We start from the raw sequence: 25484 nt of genomic DNA on the forward strand, positions 1-25484 counted from the left end.
GAGTGTTTCTTGCTTGTCTTATTTTCAGTAGAGTATGTGAGTGTTACCTGCATTTAGCATGAGGTGCCATTTGAAGGACTTTGGGTATTTTGCTTTGAACATCTGTTGCCGTTTTTCATATCCCAATTACTTTTACCTCTGCTCCATTTTTTCTCCATTCTTTGTAAAGAAGTAGTAAAAGTTGAAATATTCTGCCTTATTCAGATCTAATTTGTGATTGTTTTGTTCAGTCCTGGACAACAGTTTTTGTCAGATGAGTTCTGTGTCGAAAAACTTTCAGCCAGCTCTGTTGAGAGCAACACTGCCAGACTAGTGATGGGGTTACTGCTTAAATTTCATGTTGTGGATGAGGCGCTGTGCTCACAGACTGACAAATACTTTGATTGTAAGAAGAATTACTTTTATCTTGTTAACTTAGAATGCTAATTATGACTAAATTTCAAACACTGTCAAACATTTCAAGCTTGACCTTTATATGCAAACATCCGGCAAACATGTTGATCCAGAGGGCACCGTTCCATTGAAAGGGTGTTCCTGGGAAGAAGGCCAAACTCTTGAAACAGGGTTTTGATTTCTTACTCCAAGATTTCAAATGACGAGTGACGACAATAGGTCCCTGCTAAATGTATTTGCGGTCTGAAAAAAATTACAGTTACACAAATGAAGCTGTATGTTCCTCAAGCTTTTACAGTAACGGACATCTGACTTTTTAGAAGATGAACTTGAACTAAAGCCTGCCATTTAGGCTTCTATTTTTTTTAAAACTTAGGTATTATTTAGGAAAGGCACTATAGCCTCTACAGTGAATGTGTTTGTGAGGCTGCAGTCTCCTATGAGTTCTTCTAGTTCTGCGACACCTGACTCTTTTACACACTTTTAAAATCATCATCATGCTGAATGCTGTATCAGTACACAACAGTGATAATGGAGGGGCACAGCTCTATGCTTTGCATTCTGTTCTTCTGTCAGAGGAAATACGTGTTCAGATTCGTGCCCTGTTGTAGACATCTATTTCCATTTACAGTAGTATCAGTATTCATATGTGTGTTATTTCACATCTCATTAAGGTACCTAGCAATGCTTTTAAAGAATGTATTTTCTGCACATTGCAGTCTATTGCAGGCAATATTCCTATCAAGTAATACTACCACTGCTTGGAATTTCTTTGCTATCTTTTATCCAATTTGGGGCTAAAATCAGTCATTCCTGCTTACAAGTAAGTAAACCTTTGTCACATGTGTGTTTATATGTTTATTTGGATGGCTCTTACCCCAGTCTTCAGACCTGCTTGGGGTCAATAATGCCATAATGCATACAGTTCATAATAACCAAAAAATAATTGAATGTGGTGGTTGTGTTTCCTAGGTATAGCATATCTGAGTGGAATGTGCAGTGAGAAACGAAAATGTATAATTGCAGAGGACAATGGTCTGAATCTCGCTTTTACCATTGCCCATGAAATGGGTCACAAGTAAGTATGCAGATAACAAACCCTAGTATTTGTTTGCATGTAATATTACTATGAATTGATTAATTTGATTGTGTACTTAATTTTTCTTTTAGGAAGGCTTTTTAATCTGATGAAAAATTTGGAAAACAATTTATTTGTTATTAATAATAGTAGTGACACGTATTAATATATAGTATATAAATTAAGAAAATGTTTACAACTTGGAGTAATGCAGGAATTTTTAACACAGTAACTAGATTAGCTGGAAGGACTGATGTTGTCTAGAGGAAAAACAGGTACCCCAAGATGTTTTTTTTCTTTTGGGACTGTGGTATTGTGTATCACATCCAGCTCTGGCTATTGTTGCCAACAAACAATTTAATAAGATCATGAGTTGGAAGAGTCCTTATTTAAATTGGCTTTCTCAGGATAGATCCCATTAAAGTATGTAATGGTCATCGATCATGGCAATATTAATATTGTTTTTTATTCTGCTTCAGAGAAAAGGATGACAAAGTGAAGGTGAAGATCACTGTCCTTCACTATTGGATTGGATATTTTTTACTCATTTCACAAGGAAAACTTTGAAGCAAAAGTGAAAAATTCTTATGTTGCAATAATCAAACTTGTTAGTGAAAGTTGTATTCTATTCTTGGCTTCAGTAATTGTCAAAGAAAAACAAATAGGAAGGTTCTTATTTTAAAAGAAGATAAAGTAAATGGGAGGTGTATATTAATCTGTCATTTTTACTTGCAGTGTCTCGTCCAGTTATCTGTGTATACATTTTTAGAAAAGCAGCTTCAGAGTGACAACAGAGGGGAATGTATTGTTAAATCCTTTGAACCTCTGAAAGTTAATGTTAGGTATCTTAGGATAAACACATTGAATTTAAAGTGATTTGGTTTAAATTTGGTCAAAGCTGTCTGAGAATGGACGTCATAGCATCTAATGTTGAAACATGCACCTGATTACAAGAAAGAATTGGAACTTAAAATATTTCTATTTAAAATTTGTCCTGGATGCAAAATAAGCAAATTCAGAGCAAATGTATAACTTGGAGGGAAAAGGTGACAGATGTATTGTATGAAATGCTGCATGGAATTGATCTTTTCTGTTTTTTCTTTTTTTGAGTTTTCACAACTGCACAAAGCAACTCCAGATTAATATAAGCCAGCCTGTCTGAGTGATAGTTATGATAAAGGAAAGACTTCAAAAGAAAGACTTGTGTTTTGTTGCCACATGATGTCTTTTTTTTTTTTATTCACTGTAGTGTTTGCTAATACTGGAAGGGGGGTGGGTAGAGGAAGGCTTATTTTCTGTGCACTTATTTTTATGACACTAAACGAAGTGTAAGGGGAAAGAAAGAATAACTGAATATGATCTGCAGATAAATTCACTGATGGAGTAAATTAGAAAGTTTTTTGAAGTGGGTGGGTTAATAATAGATAATTTAGAGAAATGTAAGTACTGCTTTATGCCCTGAACAACAAAAATATGTTTAGAGAATAAAAAGTTTGGCAGCAAAATTACTGGATTTGAAAAAATAGGCGTGTTGATCAACAAGAAATGTAACACCTTATGCTTCCTGAGAAATGGTTATGTACAAAACCCTAGATGCGGAAAACGGGAAGCAGATATAAAATTTTTGCAAAGTTATGGATGATGTGTTGATTCAACACTAGTAAATTTGAGAATGTGAGATACTGATCTTATAAAGAAGTTTTTGTGTTGCAGTAGACAAGTCAGACCTACCTTTGACACTCTAAAGGCTGCTGGATGCCAAACAATATCCGAAACAGGTTAGACAGGGAAGTTCACTGTTGCTGCCTAGCAGTTCTTCCAAATCTGCTGTGCAGGCCAGGCTCTGTAACCCTTATTGCGTTGAGTCCTCAGCTTGAAATATTTTCATGGCTTTGAATTGCTGTGGGAGTGAGGAAGAGAAAGGGTTTAGCATGATCTTCCTACAGAGACATAAAAACTAAATTGCTGATATATGAATCCTGGGAAAAAAATGTTAAAGGCTGCACTGTGAAATTCCAGAACTTTCAAATCCCTCCATATCAATTCAAATAAATTTGGAAAAACAAATCATCATGATTTGAGCCATCATATTCTCATGGTAATAATGACATTTGGATGTCCTTTAAGACATTCTCACAGTTCTCTGCAGGTACTGTAATAGACATTTGAAAACAACGGAGATAAAGGATAAACCAAACCTGCTTTCATAGTAAAGGTTGGGATGTTATTTAGGCTACTCATTTTTTCAAGAAATTCAACATCATGAAGGCTATTAAGAAGCCACCTAGAAATGAGGAAGACTAACACAAAAGAAAAAGAATAGGTAGCCAGGGACAAATGAACAGCTGCCACAAAAAAATATAAAATAAGAGGCAGCCTTCACTGCGAAACATGTGGAGACATTCAACTTGATCCTTGCTTCATTATGGAGCCAAAGTCCTTAACTGTTGTAATCTAAAATAGAGTGGTCTTGCCCCAGAGAGAGTAAGGTGGTATTTCAGAGATATTTGTTTTCTCTGCATGGCTGTCTCTGTCTGCCAGCCTAGCCCTGTCTGTTTCAAAGAAGCACACTAGGAGTAGTTAACCCTTTGTGGAGAGACAATATAAAAATATTTGAAGACAAACATCTGAAGCTAGGTCCCATTGAAAAGGATCTTGAGACACTCAAATGGAACTAGAGTATTTATCACAGAGATTTGTCTTGCTTGTTCGCAACTGTCTCAGAAATGGAGATTAAACGATCACCATCTAGACCAGTCATAAATCTCCCATTCTTTCAACACATCATGTTTTCTAGAAAATTTTCACGAACTCTTTCAGGATCTCAGGGTCACTTGACTATTACCTTCCTTTTTTGCCAAATATATTTAACCATTCTAGTTGCTCTTGTTGTTGTGAAGAGATCCCTGTTCAGTAGCATAGGAGAAGAAAAATTTCCTGAAAGACTTTGCCTTTCAAAGTACGAAGAAAAAACTCAATTTTTCTGTCTTCTGTATAATATACTTGCCCATAAATTATCATTCAAATAGACTCAAAATGTATGCAGTATAGAGGGTTGATTTTCATTCATCAACTTGAGAACATAAACAAACACATTCACAATTGCCGTTGGTTTGATGAGTATGAAAGTACCTTTTAAGAAGATAACTGCTTTTGGAAGGTTTGTTTTTACAGACCAACCTCCATGCTGTTATCTATACATTTGAAATTCATTTGTCTCTGGTAAAAATCTCATGATCATTTGCAAGCTCAGAACAATTTGGCAGACCTCTAATGTCTCTGCCATCGACTGCGTAATTACAGGTTTATGGGACTTTGAGGGGGATGGAGTATACCCCCTGCACTGAAATCTAGGTTTGCTTGCACAGGAACACAGGTGAAGAATTACAGTTAATTATATTGAATAATTCTTATACATGGATGTTTATTTAGTGTTGTGTTGTGGTTTTCCTAGTTTCTCTGGTTAAAACAGAAATATGCTCAATTAAATACAATGGAAAGCTAAACCTTTCTTTGCAGTATGAAGTGTCTTTGTTTTAGCCATGTATATCTGAAAGCAGATGATCTTTTAATGACGTTGAGAATTAATGTTGTGAGTTAACTATTAATTTTTGAGCTCCATCTTGAAATATTAGGAGCCAGTCTGTAATCAGAGTTCTGTGATGACTCCTTATGTATGGAGAAATAACAGATAGATATAAACTGCAGTATCTTTAAGTAACAATCATTATGTACTCTAAGAGTACTTTACAAGTTGTTTTAAATAGTTGAAAGAGATACTGGTGGAATTTATCAGAATCAGTTTTGTACACACCTGCATTCTTTTTCTGGTAAGCGTTTTGTGACATAAGAAATGTACCTATTTTTAATTTCAGGATATTCTACCAGGTCTTTCGTAGTTCCAAACAGAAGTCTGTGGAATTTCTCAATCCTAATCCCGATTTCACCTACTTAATAACTCATAAGAAAACACCGTACATTTTTTGTGATGATATTAAACAATCGTATGAAATCCAGTGGAACTTGAACAGAGTTTTAAATGGGAGAAATGCTAACCGAGTGTCAGTTACTCTGTGCATTTTTGTTATTACAGTCCAAAATATGATAACAGAACACAATAAAATCAACACGAATAATAAAAGCAACTGTCTACCAATTTTTGTGAAGGAGTTACTGATGTGGAGTAGAGAATCTCATTAAAGTAACTACAAAAAGATATATCTTGATATTTGTAAGGCTAAAGTAGAATTTTACAATTGAATTTGTGTTTAACAAGGAATGAGATTAGCACATGGGAAGCAAAGGTATTAATGAGGTTTGATAGAAGTCCTCCTTGTATCTTGAAAACCGTGAGAAACTTCAGGAGCAGTATTGGTCGCTTCCACTGATAAAACTGTGCACGGTAGGATTCATAGAAGTAAAGTTCACTAAATTAAGACATTTGACATGTGGTATTTTGTCTCAGATGTAAAGTCAAATATTTGTTTAGCATTTATTTTGATGTCTTATTGTTCAGCTGAGAGAGAAAGAATGAAGCCTTACTTGATAACTGGGTGGATGTGCATACAGACCACCGATTGTTTACATTTTAATGACTTTTCTATCTTGAGAAAGAAGCATAGAGAGGTTTTACAGGGTAGTGGCACTGTTATTCTCTTTCCAAAATAACTACCTGTGGGGTATACCAAGAATTTTGTGTTTCCTACCTGTTAGTAACCTTTCTCATGGACGATGAAAGAGTCGCTCCCCTTACATGTACCTTGCCCTTTTCTGAGACAGACTACAAAGGCAGAGTTTGTAATTCCTGCTAACTCAAAATAAGCATAGCTGTCTTTTGTTTCCCTAAACGGGGAAATGTATCTATATTAGGACTGTAATTGTCAATACAAATTAACTGCTTGCACATGACCTTCCTCTTCTTACATGAGATAGTTGACTTCTAGCCATGCAACAGAATGTACTGCTCTGATGTGGAGAATTATTTAATTACATTTATTTCACATTCCAGAATGTGGGTTAAGTATTTTTTTTAGAATAAATTACAAAGTAAAAAAATGGCACTTTAAGGCCATTTTACCACAAAGGAGGAAAACTACTTTCTATCTGTAGTGCAATGTTTTGCTCTGAGAAGGCAGCCAAATTTATTTTTCTGAATGCTCAGGGCATTTTAGTTGATTAAGAAATGAACCATAAATGAAATAATATATGATCCCAGGGCAGTGGACCACAGTATGAAATTACAAGGCAAGAAATTGTGGAAGTTGAAAACCTGTTTCCTGCAGAAATAATTGCAGGTGTGGTAAGTGGAAGAATAGTTTTGAAACAAAAACTCATGAAAGTACTAATGAGTTCATGCTGTAGGAGGTGGTCTTTTGAGGTTTCTCAGTTGCAGAAATGTTTCAGTACAAGTACAGTTCCTTTGCAACTGCCTTCTTCAGTACACAGTTTTTGATGTTTGCCCTGCAACCCATTACTCAGGCTTTTGATCTGAGTGAAAGAGTGAAAATATGAAATTACTAGGTTCAATGTGACTATATTTTATTTTATTACTGTTTTGAATGATCTTTTTTTTTTCCCCAGCTTCAGGCCTTGTCTTTTAAAATAGTAGAACTTTTAAACCTCTGCTTTCATTTTTTTGTATTTTTTTCTTTACTGCTGACTTATAAATTATTTCTTTATAATTAGTAAGTTAAGAGCCAATAGGATCTCTAAACTTGCTGATCTAAGAGGCTGAGAAATTAATTTCTTGGCACCCAAAAAGGTTTTTTTTTTTTTTTATTTTGGCTTTAAAATACCAACTTTACTGTTGGTTGGGACCTTTTTATTTTAGGTTATGCTTTTCTATCTCCGCTTTCCTTGATGGGAAACCATTCCTCTATTTCTGTCTGTAATTCCTATATAAAAAGACATATGCCTTCTAATTCAAATACACCCTGGATGTTTTTTGTTGTTTTTTTGTATAATTTGTATACTAGCATGAAGAAGACAGGCTAGCAGAATTTTGGAGCCCTGTCGTTCCAAGCACTGGAACATTGAAATGTGAGAAAGCGTAAACAATAAGTGAATGAATTTCTAGCAGGTGTAGACGAATATCAGAATAGACCTATCATTTGTGTGCTGTGCATAGCATTTCTCTTAAAGTAAAGCTGTATGACAGACATGCTGTGATGTCATCTATTTAACCAGCTCTGATTTGTTGATAAATTATTTACTGAAAAGGTATTGCCAAAGTGGAAGTTGTTTAACCAAGGGTATATTGAGCTCACATGTTAGGATAGTTACTCCATTTACTGATCGTTAAGCTTAGCCTTTATTCAATAATGGCCTTAATAGCACTCTGGGGTCTCTTTCTTTCAGAGCTCTTGCTTCCCAGCATCCTGACTCAGGATATCTTAGGATCTTACAATGTTGGGTGTTCCCATGGCAGTGACTACTGAGTAAGAAAGAAGCTACTGCAGAACTGTTGTGTCACTGGGGACCATGCTGGTAACCTATGCCCAAATAATCTAATTGCTTCCTTCTCTTTCCCATAAATCCCTGATCCCATGGGCTACAGGGGCAGTGAACAGAATGTGCAGGGAAAGTACCTGTCATTGTGGCCTCTTCCCAAATGCGCAGACTTTCTCATTTTCCCCCCATTGCCTCTTTTTCTGTCCTTTTTGGCTGACAGTCCAAAACTGGCTTTCTTAGTCCAAGTTTAGATTTGACTTAGATGCAGATATTAATCTATCTGTAGATATAGAAATATCCATAGATTCAGGTAGTTTGATACAGAAGCAGCCTTACTGTCAGACATATTGAGTCATAACTGTTTTGTCTGATTTTTGTCATTACTGAGTTTTTTGTTCACAGTAAGGCTAATGTTGAATGTCAGCTGAATCATAGACACAAAGACCGGTCTTTGAGCAATACGATTTGAAAAGTATAGCTGCAGTTTGCAAAACTGAGCTTTATAATCACTTTAAAAATACATACACAACAAACTGTAAGTCATTATCTCTCCTATACACGTGTTTGTGTTATTGACAGATTTACAGGGAAATGTCTATTCTGCTTTGCAGTTTGTGGGTAGCTGCATAAAATCTGGACATACTTTTATAATATTTTTGGTATTCTTTACTATCTGTGGTAACATTTTCTGTCCTGTTCAAAAATGTTCACTTTACAGGAAATTTCATCTATAAAGCATAGTACTTGTTTAATAACAAACTACTTCTATTATATTTACTCTTAACCAGAAAGATACAATATTTCTGCTTTTCTTTGTTGCTTAGTTTATTGTTTTGATGAAAAAGAATAGGGGTTTTCACTTTGTATTGCATTTCAGCGTTGCATATATTTTATTTCAAGCATGATTTATATGAGAATCACTGCAGTAATTTCATCACAAATACTGCCTTTTTTTCTGTTAGATTAGGAAAAGAATCCGTAAGAAAACTGTTCAAAACTATTTCAATACCCCCCTCCCCCCCATGCACTGGCTGATCTTTAAAGCCTTTTAAAAAAATTTCTCTCTCTCTTTTGTTCTTTTTTTTTTAAGTTGTTTTAATGAACATCAAAGTATCTATTAGATGTTCAACCATACAACCAGGACATTTAATACCCACCAATGACAGTAAATAGAAAGTAATGGCAAAAAATAGCATTGAGATTCTTGAGATCGCCTTAGATTTTGTCATTTGGTTTTTAAGCTTTGGTAGGTAAGTTCTTTAAAAATCTATAGTCTCTGGTCTTCCTGCATGCATAGGCATCTGTGTTCCACAGTCATGAAGCCATGCTGATTTAAATCTGCCTGGGATTTTACTGGGCAGATGCGTATATCATGCCAAACTTCCCAGTGGTCTGGAAGTCATCCAGCAAAATACGCTTGCCATTAGAGATGACAGAAAAGGATGCAGTTCATTACATACTTTGCATTTTCATTTACTTTTAGTCTCAAGATTTATATGGTGATTTCAAAACCATGAAGAAAGTAGTTTTGCTTAGTGCAATTCTAAGAATAGAAACAGGCTCAAGGAAGATCTTACTTTATGCAAAGACATCACAACAATGCCTAGCAGAAATCAAGCCTCGCTAGCTTTTTCCTGGTAGCTAAACAGCTGAAGAACAGAACAGCTCAGGATGAGATGAAGCACTGAGACAGTGAAGTAGCACTGCATCAGAATTTTTAGTAAGTTAAAAAGATATGTTAATTTTGTACTTGAAATTTAGAAGATTAGTCAACTCTTTCTCGAGCAAGATATGAAGACTTACATTTCTGCCAGACTATAGTGTTCCAGGATGTATTAGTTGTTCATTTTCCATAGAATAGCATTTGTAAACTGAACAGTTAGTAACTGAGTAACAGCCTACAGGATACAGAGGCTTAACTGATAGTCTGATGCATTTAAAATAGCTGTGAAAAAGTTGACAAAAGATCATAATAGTGTCAATGTTTTTTGTTAATAAGGAAACCTTTTTTTTTTTGTTCAGTTCACTGCATGCATGATAGCTCTAAGTCTTTTTCCCGATTACATATTTTCTTCAATTTAAAGAAATGTTATATGTCAGTGTTTTTCCTTGGCATAAGATTAAAGTCATAAACCATAGACATCATTGTTTATCTTGAAATACTGCAGTTTGCAGGAAGTGGCATGGGTATCGTATTTGCCAGAAGTGAATACTTCTCCTGTATTACATACTCTATGCAAAAAACTTCAGCAAGGGGGGATATGTATCTTCATGTTATGATGCTAAATACATCTGTCACATCAAAGCTTTAAATTATTTATGTACTTAAGTTAAAAGCCCATGTCACTGTGCTATGTCTAGATGCAGTTTCTTGAAGCATGGTGGTAGAAATGATAGAGCAATAGAGAAGAAAGCAGCTGTTTAGCAAAAGTTACCAACTCAAGCTGGACAGTAGCATGCGTTATATGTTGCTGTCTATTAATATACAGGTTGTATTTTTTACCCAATTGTTTTAAGTCTGAAGTTTCCAACACTCTAGAGAATGAGCAATGATTCACAGAAGTGAAATATTATTGGCAAATGTGTTTCTTTTGACTTTTTTCTTTTTATCATTGAATTATTAATAAGAAGTTTGAGGCTTCTTTGTCCAGTAGATTCTTCCTTTCAAAGTTTATCCAAAAGAAATCGTCTTCTATGGTTTTCCTGTAGCTGGGTTACTTGCATTCACTTCAAGATAAACAAGTTATTTACAAGTAGAACCATGTGTCTTATCCTATTTATGCAATGATTTGTGAAGCCCTCATATGTTTTAAAACATTTGTTGAAAATTCATACGAGACATTATTTCACTAAAGAGGATTATAAGAAAAAACAGCATATAGTAATACATACTTTTTTGCTTTATATAAAATAGCATATAGAAACCTACTATTAGTCTGTTTGTTTACATAATTTTCTCTTTAAAGATAGCAGTGTGATAAAACTTTTTTTGTTGAAACTACAAGTACGAACAAAGTACTGCAGCTTCTTTCTCCCTGTCTGTGATGATAGTCAAATGAGTGGTGTTATTTTCACTTATCAAATACATCCTTCTGATACTGTGATAGGCAAAATTTCAGATTAGACAAATTGTTGGGATAATCATTGTATTGTTAAATGCCATGTAAGCTTTTAAACCTTGTCATTTCCAAGTCCATAGTTTAAGAAGTTTTAATCATTCTAACATAGTATTGCATGTAACGGTATCAAAAAAGAAAACAGTGGAAATAATAGGATAACACTTTGTAACTAATAATGGTATTTAAACAATTCTTATTTTTATTTTTTGAAGCCATACAATCCATTATATGTTTGTGATGTATTTGCTGGAATGGAAAGAAATCTGTAGGATCATAACTGCAGTAAATTTACAAATGTTATGTAGCAATCATTTACAAAAATACGAATTTTGAAAGAAAGCAAAGGGCACCCTGTTCCCATCACACATTACAAGTATAAACTGAAAGCAACACTCAGATTTACTATCTCCTTCACAAAGGGAAATTTTTTTCAGTAATTTTCGTTCTGTCATGAGATTAAACTAGTACTATTATCGTGGATTTGCAGTTTACACTCATCATTCCACTGCTGCTTATGTCTCTTGGGCTGAACTGTTATCTTTTAGGGTTTGGGAATCTTATCTGTTACCCTGAATATTCAGCAACCTACCCCTAGTTGCTTGGGTACTGTCTCTTGCGGTTTTCCTAATCCATCTCTTATTTCCTAACCTGTCTCCTGTTAGTCACTGTAAAACTCTGAACAGTAGTAGTTCTCTTTAATCTTTATAATTTCAGCTTTTTTTTTGTCTACAGATAGACCTAAAGTAATTCTCCACATCTGTCTGAACTCTCTCAATTAATTGCTCCTATATGAAGTTTTTCATACTACTTAGTCTTTGTGCCTGCATTGCCTGTGTCTAGTTTAATAGCATCATTCTTGTTCAGCTGCACTACCATGCATTTAAATGGAATGTGATGGTGATAAATGTGTCATCATCTGCCATTTGCAAAGCACAATGGAAATAATGAATAAATAATAAAAAGCTTTCCACCTGGAAGAGTGTGGGGTCACTGAGCAAATTAGTGATGCCATGAATGTAGCACATGTAGGAGAATTTTGGAGTCCTATGGTGAGAAGAAATATAAAAGGGCGCTTTACAATGGAGACCTAATTCTTTCCAGAAGATTTGTCCGTAGCCTTATTTGACTTATTTCCATATAGCATAATGACTGAGGACCCTTTGTTGAGAGTTAAAAGAGCTGTCATTTCTTAATACTCAGCTATAATCAAATTAAATCAAAGTGTGGTACTTGGTACTTTTTCAGTATGTGGGTTGACACTGGACTGCATTTTGTGCCTGCAAGACTATCAGCTATTCCCTTGATGGTAGGAGAGATGCTGTTGTCTATTTCGAATCCAGCTGTGCTCATATAATTACAGCAGTAATAAGTTATAAAGGAATTATTTTTTAACTGAAAAAATAGAACTAATATTTGTCTCCTGTTTTTGGTGGCCTGAGTTGTTAATTCTGACTTCTAAGCACAGAGAAATTAAGCATTTCTCTTTGCACTAGTCCTACTGCACATTAAACATCAACAGGGATCATCTTCAAAATTTAGCAGAGATTCTTCCAACTTTCTCTGTGATAGCGCAAAAAAAAAAATCTGGCAGTGTTTTTTGAACAAGTTCTAGGGGTTTTATTAGATAAAAATATTTTTTCAGTTGACTTGACAACGATATATAATGTTAGAGGAGTTTATTTGACCAAGGCTCTTTGTCAAAATACTTTTAAACTGAGATTATCAAAATACAGTTTAGTTGCATAGTGTGAGTTGAAATATTGCTAATATTTCAGTTAGGAAACTATTCCATAGGATGCTTCCTACTTTCATTTCTATCTGCCGTATATAGTCTTTAACCAGAATGCATGGAGCATTTTTATGTACCAGTGAATAAAAAGAGCTCTTCTCTTCTTACAACAGAATTTGATTTATTTCCATATAGGTATGATTTACTGCTTGTTAAAGTACAGCACTGTCTTTGTTAATTATATTTTTTCAGACTGTTATAAAGTTTTCCTCTTACCCAAACTCCCTTGTCTTCCTCCCACATGCACGTGGTGTTGCTTTACTCTTGCATGAGGTTGAATGATCACAGCTGTGGGAGAGAGGAGACTATGCACAGAGGGCAGTGTGCCCAATGCTAGCATAATAAATTCTATAGGAAGAGTACAGAAGAGCACCTTACACAGACACAGTTTCTGCAGTGCTTTTGTTTTAGTGAAAGGACGTAGTTTTCTCTTTCATGCAGACTGTACAGCAAGGAAGGCTGGGAAGTATCATGACCACCAGTGTGAGCATCGAATGTTGTTATATGCTTGATTGTTAATGAAGAAGCAAATCCACACACATAATGTGATGTGGTGAATGAAATCAGAAGCCAGTACAACTTCATATCGACTTTTATGTGGTCTTGTAATTGATACTATGTCAGATAAAAGTATGCAGTTATTACTATGCTGTAGAAGATATCAACAGTGCGTATTCAGGAAAAGATTTCTGGAAAAGTTTAAGAGCAGGTTCTGTTGCTGTTTTAGCATGCTTCTCACATATTGTCTTGGGCTTTAATTAGTTAATGTTAACATAATGATCTATACTTCTCTTTTGAAGAAGCTATTGATTCTAATAGTCAAAGGCTTTGATACTGGTTTTCACTACTTGCTGGATATTTTGTTACATGTACTTAGTTTGGAGATGGAAGCATATTGAGGAATGAATCCTGTTGGATTAATGCAGACACTTTGAACTACATTTGAATGTGAAAGCAGAATAGGAGAAGTGTTACAACAGCATAGCAGCTGAAGTATTGGAAGATGGTTGGAATTAGATTTTTTTATTAGTGCTTAATATTGCTGATATACACAGTTGTTACAAATACCACAGGTTTTAACATTTCTTACGTTAAAAGACAATATTGTCCTTGGAATTCATGTAGTTATAGACTTTACAGAATGCTCCTGTGGTAGTAGATGGGAAAAATGGTTACACTGATGTTTGTCTGTAATGGTGGGCAGTGGAATTGTTTCTTGAAACAGTGAAGAACTTTGTTCAGCCCAGCACACATTGTTCTGCGTGATATTAAAGACTACTTTGTGACAAAGTCTGATTTCAAGAATTGCTCTTAAGAGTGGATGGGAAAGCAAAGTAATCAGAATTTATTTTTTTTTAATTTAAAAAAATGTTTTAAATAGCATATGAAACCATTAATTCCCACTCTGCATAAATGGGAGCCATCAATTCTACAATAGATTTTATCAACAAGATTTTGCATACTTGGATGTTGTAAATGCTGTATTTCAAATGATACTATCTATATGATACTAATAAGTGAGTACTTTTGCAGTAAGGAATTATATAATTTGAAGATCTGTAAGCAAAATCTGTTTCCTGTGTGGTCAGCAAAGTAAAGCGTCATTGGATTTTCTGTGTATTCTTCCATAGTTCTTATGGATAGAACTCTGGAGGTAAGGATATCTCACATTCTGCGTGTGAGGCATGTAAGGAGAATGTAAGGAAGGTGCAAAGGCACTTTTGTGTAGTTGTTTTGTCCCGTTCAGGCAGTTCAGGGAAAGACAGAAGCTAAGATGAGAGTAAGCAGATTTGTTTACCTCAGTTACACTGTTTGTAACTAACAAAATTACTGGATTCATGCAGAGGCAGCTGTTCCAGTGCTCCAGATTTTGGGGTGTACACATCACTGTAAGAGACTGAGCACTCCGATAGGCAAGATAAAGCCCTACACGGCATTTAAATTCATTTAATTAGTAAATACAAGGTAGTGCAGCTTGCAAAACGATAAAATATTTGATCTGGTCATGAAGGGTTTTTAGGATAGAGTGGAGAAGGGAAGTGAGCTGATGTTTTCAGTTATGGGTAGCAGGCTGTTTTTGCCCTTCGGCACTGCAGTGTGGTGAAATATGGAGAACCACGATGTACTGTATTTTTTCTACAGAAGCGGGAAACTTCTACCATCTTTACAGTCTCTAAGCAATTTGACTGCTCTTTGGCTGAAAGAATCAGTACAAGTTATAAAGCCTTAGTCACTCTAAAGTTTTGATTTTCTGCAGGGCAGACTAGGGCTGCAAAATTCCAGCACCCCTTTGAATCCAATGCTCTTGAGAGTAGTCCCATGCTCATTTACAAATATTGAAAAATGGCTGAGATAATTTCATATATTTCTCTTAATGCCAGTCAAGCATGTATTCACTTAGCTAATACTGAAAACTTTATTTAAGTCGATCCTCTTCCTCTCTGTTTACTGGTTGTGAATGAGAGTGACAGTGAGTCCTCACTGCAGATAAAGTAGCAGCTTCGAGCAGATTTTTGGTAGAATTTTTCATTGCAGTGCCCTGTGTGAGAACTCACTGGGATGCATATGGATGCTGAGTCTTTAAAATCAAAATCATTTTAACTGCTTCATCAATGTTATTTCTAACAGTAGACACTGAAAATACATTTTTATTTAGATACAATAATTGTATGTTAAACTAGTAAGCACTGTACTATTCTGTAAAATCTCAACAAAGCAGTTCCACATGGAATTAAAATTGCATCACTGCCAAAATGTCAAACAATTCACTGATCTCAGAAAGTAAATTTCCAGTATTTTTGTTGCCCATTAGCGAGAGAAGTACGGTTCATTAAACTTGCAGTAGTTGTGCAGTTCTGAACATTCAGAAAGTTGTCCAATGTATATATTGAACAGCTGAATAGAATGTCATATTTCTCGTCAAATGAATGAAGCTTCACTCGCACCTTTCAGTATAGGATTGTCCCTCCACACATGGTTCCTTGTACTTCTGTGAAAAGTGTCATGGAGAAAAATCAAGAGATTTCCTACATGTAGTATACATGAGTTTTTTGTAGCCTCTTGGAAGAGTTTTAACTTACAAACATTCTAAAAACAATTTGTTATTTTGTTATACTTTGGTTTATTTTTAATAACTTCAAAATTCAGCATGGGGATAAACCACGACAATGACCACCCATCCTGTGCAGATGGTCTCCATATCATGTCTGGAGAGTGGATTAAAGGACAGAACCTTGGAGATGTTTCATGGTCTCGGTGCAGCAGGGAAGATCTGGAAAGATTTCTCAGGTATATCATTCAAGAAAAGAACTCTTACCACATGTCATTTACAAATAGTTGCAATAAGTATCTTGAAATAACAAGTTTTCAGTATTTTTTACTACTTCTGTGGGAGATTTATGTTTGCATAATCCACCAAAAGAATTTAAATCATCACAAACTATATAATATTTGAGAGACATTAAAATTAACTATTCAGCAATTATTTGTATTTTCACTTTTTTATGTGTTAATGTATATAATTATAAATATTGATATAAAGATTTTATATATGTGAGTATGTTTAAAATATATTAATATGCTATGTATTGAATAATGTTGGACAGTGAATGACCTATTAACATTATGTAGATTCTCTGATCTATGTTGTGCCAAACCGTGCAGTATAATTACATTATATTAAACTTTTCAATAGAAATTTGCTATGAGATATGTAATAGAGAATAGTATACCTAAAACCAGATTGAAACATTTAGCTTCACTGTGTATCTCTTAAATAGGACCTGTTCCCTAAAGCTGTTTTCCTTTATTAAGTTTATAAATACATCTGTTGAGAATTTACTAGCAACAGTTAAGCAGTCCTCAAAAGGTCTGTTTCATTGACACTGGAATAGTTAGTATAAGTTAGATGTGTCAGTCTGACACATTTGTACTGAATCTAGACAGAAATCAAAACCATGACTTGGTACTTTAACAGGTTTAAGTATTTTCAAGTATTTTTTCTTCAGTTTTTGAGAGAAGTTAAATTTCTGGCTACCAGCTCAGAAGTGTGTGTGTTTTTAAATGTGTGTGTGTATATATATATAATCTGAAGTGATTAATCTGACATCCTGCTAGATGTGAAAACTAAGCTACACAACTGCCTATGCATTATAAATTGTCTACTTTTTTATAATGGTTTCAGTCTCTATCCAAACCTTAATCAGTTAAGTAAATTTTACACTAATATGTTATCCAGCGTGTTCCTGAAATTCCTCTTATAGCTGACAAATTATATTGTCTTTCTGCAAATGTGCAACATCAGAACACACCATTAACTTATGTCAGATAAGCTATATTAATTTATACAGAGTAATTTCTCTGAATGACAGCCCAGTGCTGACGAATAAAAAAATCTGGAGTCCACATTTTTCTAATGTCAAATGCATGCTTAAGTCAACATGACAATCAGACTCTTTAGGATTGCTCAGCATATGAATCTCTGCATATTGCCAGGTCAAAGGCCAGTAACTGTCTGCTACAGACCAATCCTCAGAGCCTCAATTCTGTGATTATTCCCTCCAAGCTCCCAGGAATGACATACACTGCAGATGAACAGTGTCAGATTCTTTTCGGACCAACTGCTTCCTTTTGCCAAGAAATGCAGGTAAGGATGGGTATATACTTCTGAATATACACCTATCAGCTCATTTTTCTGGGAGAGGTATTTTTCTGCATGTGTTTGACACAAGGAGAACATACCACCTTTGAAATGAGAAGTTTACACTTTGCTGTCCGGAATTAATATGAACATTTTCATTTGTTTATCTTGTAAGGCTTGCTTTGGATCTCCAAACATCCTGAATCATGTTGTATCATAGCATACCACTGAGACGTTCCTTGTACTTTAGAAACAGAAAATATCATAGTGCAAAGTAACTTCGTTGTAGCGAATGGAATATTTGCAAGTTTATTCCACTGGGACCAGATTTCATGTATAGGCTCCATCTCATTATGCTTTGGGTGTTGAGCCACCATATCTGACCTTCAGTAGAGTATGCTGTGCCTGTGCTAGGTCCGAGGGAGAACAGTGATGTTAGCTGGCCTCTCTGTATGGCTGAATATACCCTGCCTTCCAACAGTCCCCTGTGAGCGCAGGCAGAGCCGTGCAGTACCGTGGCAATAGGAGTCCCAGTACTTAAGTGAGTTTGCTGATATTGCTTTGTGCCATTGCGTGAAACAGTGTCACTATATATTAACCTCAAAAGACATATTAACAAAATTAAAGAGCTCTTCGTAATTCTATGGCCTAATACTAGTAGACATCTGATTGAAGAAGCATTTTAAGCATGGTTTTAACAGAGAAAAATTGTCCCCTTTAACATCAGCAGGATAGATAATAAACATGTTGGATGCCCTTGAGACGGTAACCAAGACAAGATGGGCTGATGTTATTACAAATGTATAAAGAGCATGGAGTATGGGTTGATAGAATGGGGGCTAGGAGGAATTGTGAAATAAAATTTCATCAAAGCCAGAGAGGACAGATAGCCTAGAAGGGTCAGGAGTATTTAATATGAAAGCATAATTCTGCACTCCTGTAGTTCTTCAGTTCTCTTCATCTTTTCATCCTGGACACAGTACTTTTTCTTCAGCAAGTTTGAGTGATCTTTATCCTAAAGATTCTCAAAGAAAACATTGCAATACGTGTATGACCATCACATGCTCACAGTGGCATAACTGAAGAAAAAAAGGAGGTGTGGGTTACTGGTTATTATTTTAACAGTCTTATTGAAAACATTTTGACTCTGAGATGAGCAGCAGAACTCATGATTCTAGAAATGTTCTTAATTGCTTCCAAGTGCTTTTTTCATGAATTGCAATCTGTTTCTTATTTTTTAGTACTGTTTTCTGATGAAAATATGTGATTTTGGTTTCTCATTCTCTAGAAACCTGTTTTGAACAAGAAAATGGTACAGTGTTAGCCCACTATTTCTTCTAGGTCTTCTTTACGAGGTAAAAGAATTTCAAAAGTAATTAAAGAGATAGTCAAACCTAGAGACTTGCACTTGCATAGTACTTTTATATGCTCTTAATTTCTCTGGGCACTTCCTCTCCTTTTATACCCTTGTGTTTATTTTTAATTCAGGCATTTAAATTCAGATCGCCAAGGGGTCCTGTGCCTGTTGTGTTTCATTCAGAGATACAGTGAATATTCTTCTCTCGGGGTACTAACTCCAAGATTTCTTTGGTTTTCATTATTATTTTAGAAATGACAGGGAGTTAAATTCTGTGAACACTACCCTGGTAGTGGTCAACTATTTGCACAGAGAATACCTAGGCTCTGGTGCGACCCCACCTGGAGTCCTATGCCCAGCTCTGGAGCCCTCAGCACAGGAAAGACACGGACCTGTTGGAGCGGGGCCAGAGGAGGGCCGCAAAATGATCAGAGGGATGGAACACGTATGCTATGAGGAAAGGCTGAGAGAGTGAAGTGGGGGTTGTTCAGCCTGGGGAAGAGAAGGCTGCAGAGAGACCTTACTGCAGCCTTCCAGTACATGAAGGGGCCCTAGAAGAAAGCTGGAAAGGGGCTTTTTATGAGGATGTGTAGTGACAGGACAATGGCTAATGGCTTTAAACTGAAGTAAGGTAGATTTAGGTTAGATGTAAGAAAGAAATTCTTCAGTATGTGAGTGGTAACGCACTGGAACAGGTTGCTGAGAGAAGCTCTGGCTGCCCCCTCCCTTGAAGTGTTCAAGGCCGGGTTGGATGGGGCTTTGAGCAACCTGGTCTAGTGGAAGGTGTCCCTGCTCATGGCAGGGTGGTTGGAACTAGATGATATTTAAGGCACCTTCCAACTCAAACACTACCATGGATGTATGATCTTCAAGCTTTTTCTCCTGTTCTGGCATTTTGTATGTAAGAGGCCACATTTCAGCTAGATCACTTATCATCCTTGTTTTTTTCCCATTTACTGGATCGTTATATTAAAATGGTTAGTTTATGGAAACTCCTATTAAATATTAGTATCAAGTTACCATTGTAACTTAATCCTAAGATATTCAGGCTTGCTTTGAAGAAAGAACCTAGTGATGATGCAAGACAAGACAAAAGACCAGTGGTCTTTTCAACTGTTCTTTTTTTCTGACAAACTGCAATTTGATTTTCAGTTTTCTTCATGGCCAAGTCCATTGCTTGACAACCTTATGGCCTTAACAGTACGAAAAAGATAACAGTTTCTGAGAAGGGAGCAAGGGGAAGAATCTTCTGCAGTTTCACCAAAATCTTATGCAAAGCTGATAATCCTGAGCCAGAAATCATGTAAGCAAATACTGAACCACAAATACTGGACCTATTAGAAATTACATAAAAATGAATAAAAGACATTAAGGACTCAATTGAGAAAATCTGGTGAGGGCACTGCGGCAGAAGAAAAGCTCTCCAAAGCTCCACTGCCAACATCCATAAAGTCACCTTGTTGACTTTCCTCTGCATTCTTTTGTCTGGAAGAAAAATTTACACTCCCAACTTCCCCCCAACAAAAATATCCAAGAAATTTGATCTTCAGACTGTAGACCTGAAGAGGTAGTTACGGCTAGCTTAGGCACTATATTCAGATCCTCTTCTTTTGTTCCCTGCTATGGGTCTTAAATTTAGCTCTTCTGTTAGGGAAGTTTACAGTATCCTAGCCCAATTAAATAAGACTTCTGTGTTGAAGAGAAAACTCAAACCAATGGATAGAGCACAGCCCAAAGGTTAAGAAAGTTGTTCCTCTCTTATATACGTTTCTCCTGTGAATGAAAAGAAAAAAAAAGATATTGCAATTTAAATTGCGCTAGAACCAGCTATGTAAACTTTCAAGAAATCCTTCATGATTTCCTGTACACAAACAGTAAAACACCACCGTTGTCTTAACGTGAACTGCTGCTTAGTCAGTAGCTAATGTTACCATCTGCCTCTGAAATACAAGGACATTAGATGAAAATAACAAATATGTTGAATTTGACATACCAAATAGTTGCATTTTACGTATTATGAAGGTGATTCAAAGTTCATTGTGTTGATTGTGCATATTATTGTCGCTGTCATTAGAGAAGTCAACATTTAGAAGGTTTTTCTAAATTGAATACAGTATTTCATTAGTTGCAGTATTAATTTATTAAAATAATTATTTTATTATACATTGGCAACCACAGGATTTCCCATGAAATCCAAACCACTTTCTTTTTATCACTGTATACTCTCTTCTACTCTGCCAATAACTGGCAGTTTACTGTGGTTACAGTTGTCATCCACAAGCCAGGAAATGAGAGAGAAACATACCCCTTGAAGGTTCATTTAAACTTAAATCCAACAATTTATCGCCCAGGATTTCTTGGATACATTCTACTTGCTGAACAGTCATGCACTTCTGTGTAACTATGTGAAAGATAAATTATGAACTATGTCAGAGTCTTACATTTTTTGTGACTGGAAGATAATTTGATAACCAGATTTCCATGCAGTCTTTTACATTAAGCAAGTATGTTTCATGTATAACAGCTATTCAACAAAGAAAACAATTGAGTAATGATGAAAATAGTTTTCTTAATGGTTTTCTTAATGATCTAAAAATACTCTACAAATATCAGTGGTACAATCAATAATAAATTCCTGCCAAGATGTAATTTTCTACAAATGTTATTAGTGAGCAGCACTTTAGGGTAATTTACAGTCACATTACATGCCAGTCTCTGAGAAACACTGCAGATGCCAATGACTTCCCTTTGCTATCAGGAATTTCTCTTTATAATTTAATGGCTAAAGCAAAGGACTGAAGGGAACATTGAGGGCCTATTCCCATATTTTCCTGAGTGAGCCCCTCCCACTCCTCTTTCATAAATGGTGTCCAGACTTTATTTTTTCCTTTTCATCTTTATTTCAAAGACTTTTTTTCTCATACCCTAAGCAAAATTTATAGAGGCTGAGAAGAGCATGAGTGGATCTCAGAGTACAAGATTTATGCTGTGTCACCATGCTTATCTTGCAAGGGAGCCAAGTTTGCTTTTATGCCCGTCATGTCACACACACAAGTATCAATTAGACCCTAACATTGTTTCACATAACATATAGTGAGATCACGGCCCAGAAGTAGTTCTTAATGATTAAATGTGATTGTAGAACTTGACAACTGAATATAATTGTTGAACTATTAAATGTTGGCTTTTAAGATTAAAGTCCAGGATGTGAATGCTATCTAGTCAGTTCCATTAAAACAATTCTTGTCATAACACAGCTGTGATCTTTGCAGTAAAGTGGGAGACTGGTTATATTTCATGGTGATTTTTAAGGCATTTCAGGGAAAGATCACAATGAAAAGAATGAAAGTCATGGAAATATTATAGCCTTGGTGAAATATCTGTTGTCGTCTGCACCACCACACTTCAAACAAGCTTCACTTTTCACAAATACAGTTCTGAAATGCTCTTTTTGTCTCTGTTCTTTCCTCTCAACTGGACCTTCTTTCCAGATGCTTATATGATTGGAAAAGCATCCTTGTGATGCACACAGACCTGCCTGACTCTTTTCATTCAAAAAAAAAACCCAAAAGCTGGAATGACCTCTGCTATTCTGTACTACATTGTGACTGTCATGTTGTATTTTAGAAGGTTTTGCGGTTAAAAACTCACGATTAATGCAATTTTTTTGAAAAAAAAATTTCGTTGTGTGTACTTGGCAATATTTTGTTTTTTAGTGTACACACAATGAAATATTTTACAGACTAAACAGTCTAATATCAGGAGTCTGAGTTTATAATCTCCTATAACTTTTACTTCCCTTGGCTAGTCTGAAAAACTGTAATGGCTGTTGGACTGTGCTTATGACACATAACTAGTAAACCTCTCTGAATGTTTACAGCTATCCTGATTTTGACTGAATGAAACTTTCTCCCCAGAGGAGTAAACTTCTGTTTCAGAAGTCTGTGCTCTGATTTTAGATTGTCTGTAATATTGACACTGGCCTCCAGATTTCTGTTAGTTTTCAAATCAGTCCTGATCTGCAGCATTGCAGGTTGCTAATGAAAAAAACATGTTGTGCATCATGGTTTTTCTCCAGCCACATGCAGAAGTCCCCAGATGTCAAAAGTTAAATGGTAACAGTAATCTCCATATCTCTTACTCTGCAGCAGAAGTACAATCTGAAGAGTAAGTAAAGAGTCTGTCTGTGGTTTGACTGAAGTGGAAGGCCCAGGAAAAAATCTTACAAGTCACTCTCCAATTTTAGTAATTTTGTATCTCTGTTTTCTTTAGTTTGGGGATTCTCAAGGTCTAGGATGAAATGCTACAGTAATATTGAATGCTTGTTTTAAAAATTGGTGAAGAGAAGTGGGTGTTTTTAGAATACAGGTCACTTAAAGCTCAAACGTGTCTCTAGCTGGGAAAGTAAGGTTCATAGTTCATAAGGAGAGGGTACACAATTATTTGCAGAAACATGCAGATACATACAGTATACAAAGCACATTAGCAAGTCCAGCATCTTGTTTTGATTTACTTGGTTTACTTTACACAGCTCAAGTGCATCTGTGTGTTCAGGTAGCCAAATCCTTGTCAATATGACTTCATGTCTTCCTAAGTTTAGAAGAATTGTTTCCTGATTTGTAAGGAACTGTAGGTTTGTTGTCAGTCGTATGCAAGTGACATTGAGCACAAGATCAAAGTGTTTAGGAAAAAAAAGGATAATATACTTTAAAATGTGATGACATAAAGGAAACTTTGACTTCATTTTTTGAAAAACTGCATGGCTTTTCCTCAGATGTAGTCCTTGACAAATGAAGGTTTAGGGAAATAATAAAATTATTTGAATTAGGAACAATACATTAGCATATATTTTAGTGGAGTTGTTCCAACGGTATAGTCTGACATTTCATAGTTGGTATGGAAGCACTTTGTCATGAACATCTGATAATCTGTCTTGTCTACATTGTCTCCCAAAATTGGCCCAGAATTTTTCCTGCTAAGTTTAGTTCTCGACTCTGAAGTTATGTCTGAAAGTGCATATTTAAAAAAAATTTAGAAGAATGAATTCTCTTTCTCCCTTGAACAAGAACAGAAATTACAGTTTGACATCTGAAAAATGCTTGTTAAAATTATCCTGAAACAGGATGGGACTTCTGTAGCTATATTTTAGGATATGGGTGGGCTAACTGTTGTCTTGTTAGTTCAGCTTCAGCACAAAACTGTTGCGCGATGAATCAGGAGTGAGTCTGACGGCTGCCATCCTGTCTTTGTTTCCGTGCAGTGCTTTAGACCTCTACAATCTTTGACTTTTTTTGAAAGCTGATGTTACAGACATTTTTACATTCAAGATTCCCACTGGATCTGTCCTGTTCCTTGGTTCAGACACAGTCTTTTGTTGAATTATGTTTCCTGTGCCTTAAGACTTTTTTCAAGGTGGCACAAGATTTATCACACATTTTTCATGCATAGCGTAAAAGGCACAGAGACTCTTACTAGGTTTACCAATGTAACAAATCATTTCAGTCAGGAAAAGCACATCTTCTGGCAACTCTGGTTTCAGGAAAACAGCTCATCTTTATCTTTTATCCTCCCTGCAACCTGTCCCCCTCTTCCAATCATTCTTTCCCCACTGTGGAAAGCTTACACGTGCAATAACATTCAGGCCTCTGCTCAGCCCCACATGCCCTCTGTTCACTTCCACCCACTTTACCGGTAAGGGGGAAACAAGACAGCAAGGAGAATGAAGTCATGCTTGAAAACCATGGGAGAAGGAGGACTTTTTAGAGGAAAATAATGAAAGCTGCCAAAGAAATTTGGGGAAGTGTGAACCAGCATACTTCAAGGCTGTACATTCTTTTGAAGAAGGTAAAAATACTTTAATCTGATGCCTAAGATGGATGGAATAAGCAGCTTTTCTTTCCATCTCTAAAATTTACTACTGACTCGTACGCCTCTCATCTCCCTTCTCTTCGTATTCCCAGCAAAAAGATTTCGTCCTGATTTGCCAGGTTACTTTGTGTCTTCTTTGTGGCTATCATGTTTCATTGCTTTTTATGAAATATTTCGACAGGAATTACAAATTCTAGAGCAATTATGAATCACTGGAAAAGGGTAAGATACCAGCAGTCATTGCGATGGTTTGAATAAGGGGGATTTGGAAGTCCCAGACAAGTCTCAAAGTTTCTTACAAACATATTTTTACAGAACTCCCGTGAACATAGTTCTGTGTAGCTGCACAAAGACTCATTAGTCCCTCTATATAGAAATGGACTAATTTTAAAACCCTGGTTTTGTTTCTAATGACAGTGCTATATTTCTCCCTTTCACGTAAAATGAATGAGCACTAAATAAAAGGAGTAAAAATATGAATTAATTAAAAAAAAACCCCAAAACTCACAACTCTTCCAGTCTCTGGGGGAGTGGATCTGCACAGTGGCCACTTCACATCACGGGGCAATTTTGTTCCGGTATGCTTTGTCAGATCTGCTGTATGCAAAGACTGTGACCCCTAGGGTTAGACTTAGAGGGTTCTTCCCCCTCTCTGTCAACACATCAGCTTGACTTGTTCCATGTGTTGGTGATTAGTAACAGTTTAAGCAGAATCCGCCCACTTTGGTTTTTGTGCATGTTTAGCCTGTCTTTAAACATACTTCCATACCATCAAACTGGTAACTTTATGA

The 25484-nt window shown here is 35.8% G+C and overlaps 1 protein-coding gene across 1 annotated transcript in view; it reads left to right on the top strand.

The window, feature by feature from the left end:
- The window catches only part of ADAMTS19 (ADAM metallopeptidase with thrombospondin type 1 motif 19), a 150545-nt gene that overhangs the window by 75569 nt on the left and 49492 nt on the right, over positions 1 to 25484 (top strand). The window contains exons 8-10 of the mRNA XM_075410652.1: positions 1366 to 1471; positions 15977 to 16117; positions 17324 to 17474. Coding sequence (XP_075266767.1) covers positions 1366 to 1471; positions 15977 to 16117; positions 17324 to 17474 — 398 coding nt within the window. The remainder of the gene's footprint in view (positions 1 to 1365; positions 1472 to 15976; positions 16118 to 17323; positions 17475 to 25484) is intronic.

The sequence above is a fragment of the Opisthocomus hoazin genome, chromosome Z (assembly GCF_030867145.1).
Source record: "Opisthocomus hoazin isolate bOpiHoa1 chromosome Z, bOpiHoa1.hap1, whole genome shotgun sequence".
NCBI classification, from domain to species: domain Eukaryota; kingdom Metazoa; phylum Chordata; class Aves; order Opisthocomiformes; family Opisthocomidae; genus Opisthocomus; species Opisthocomus hoazin.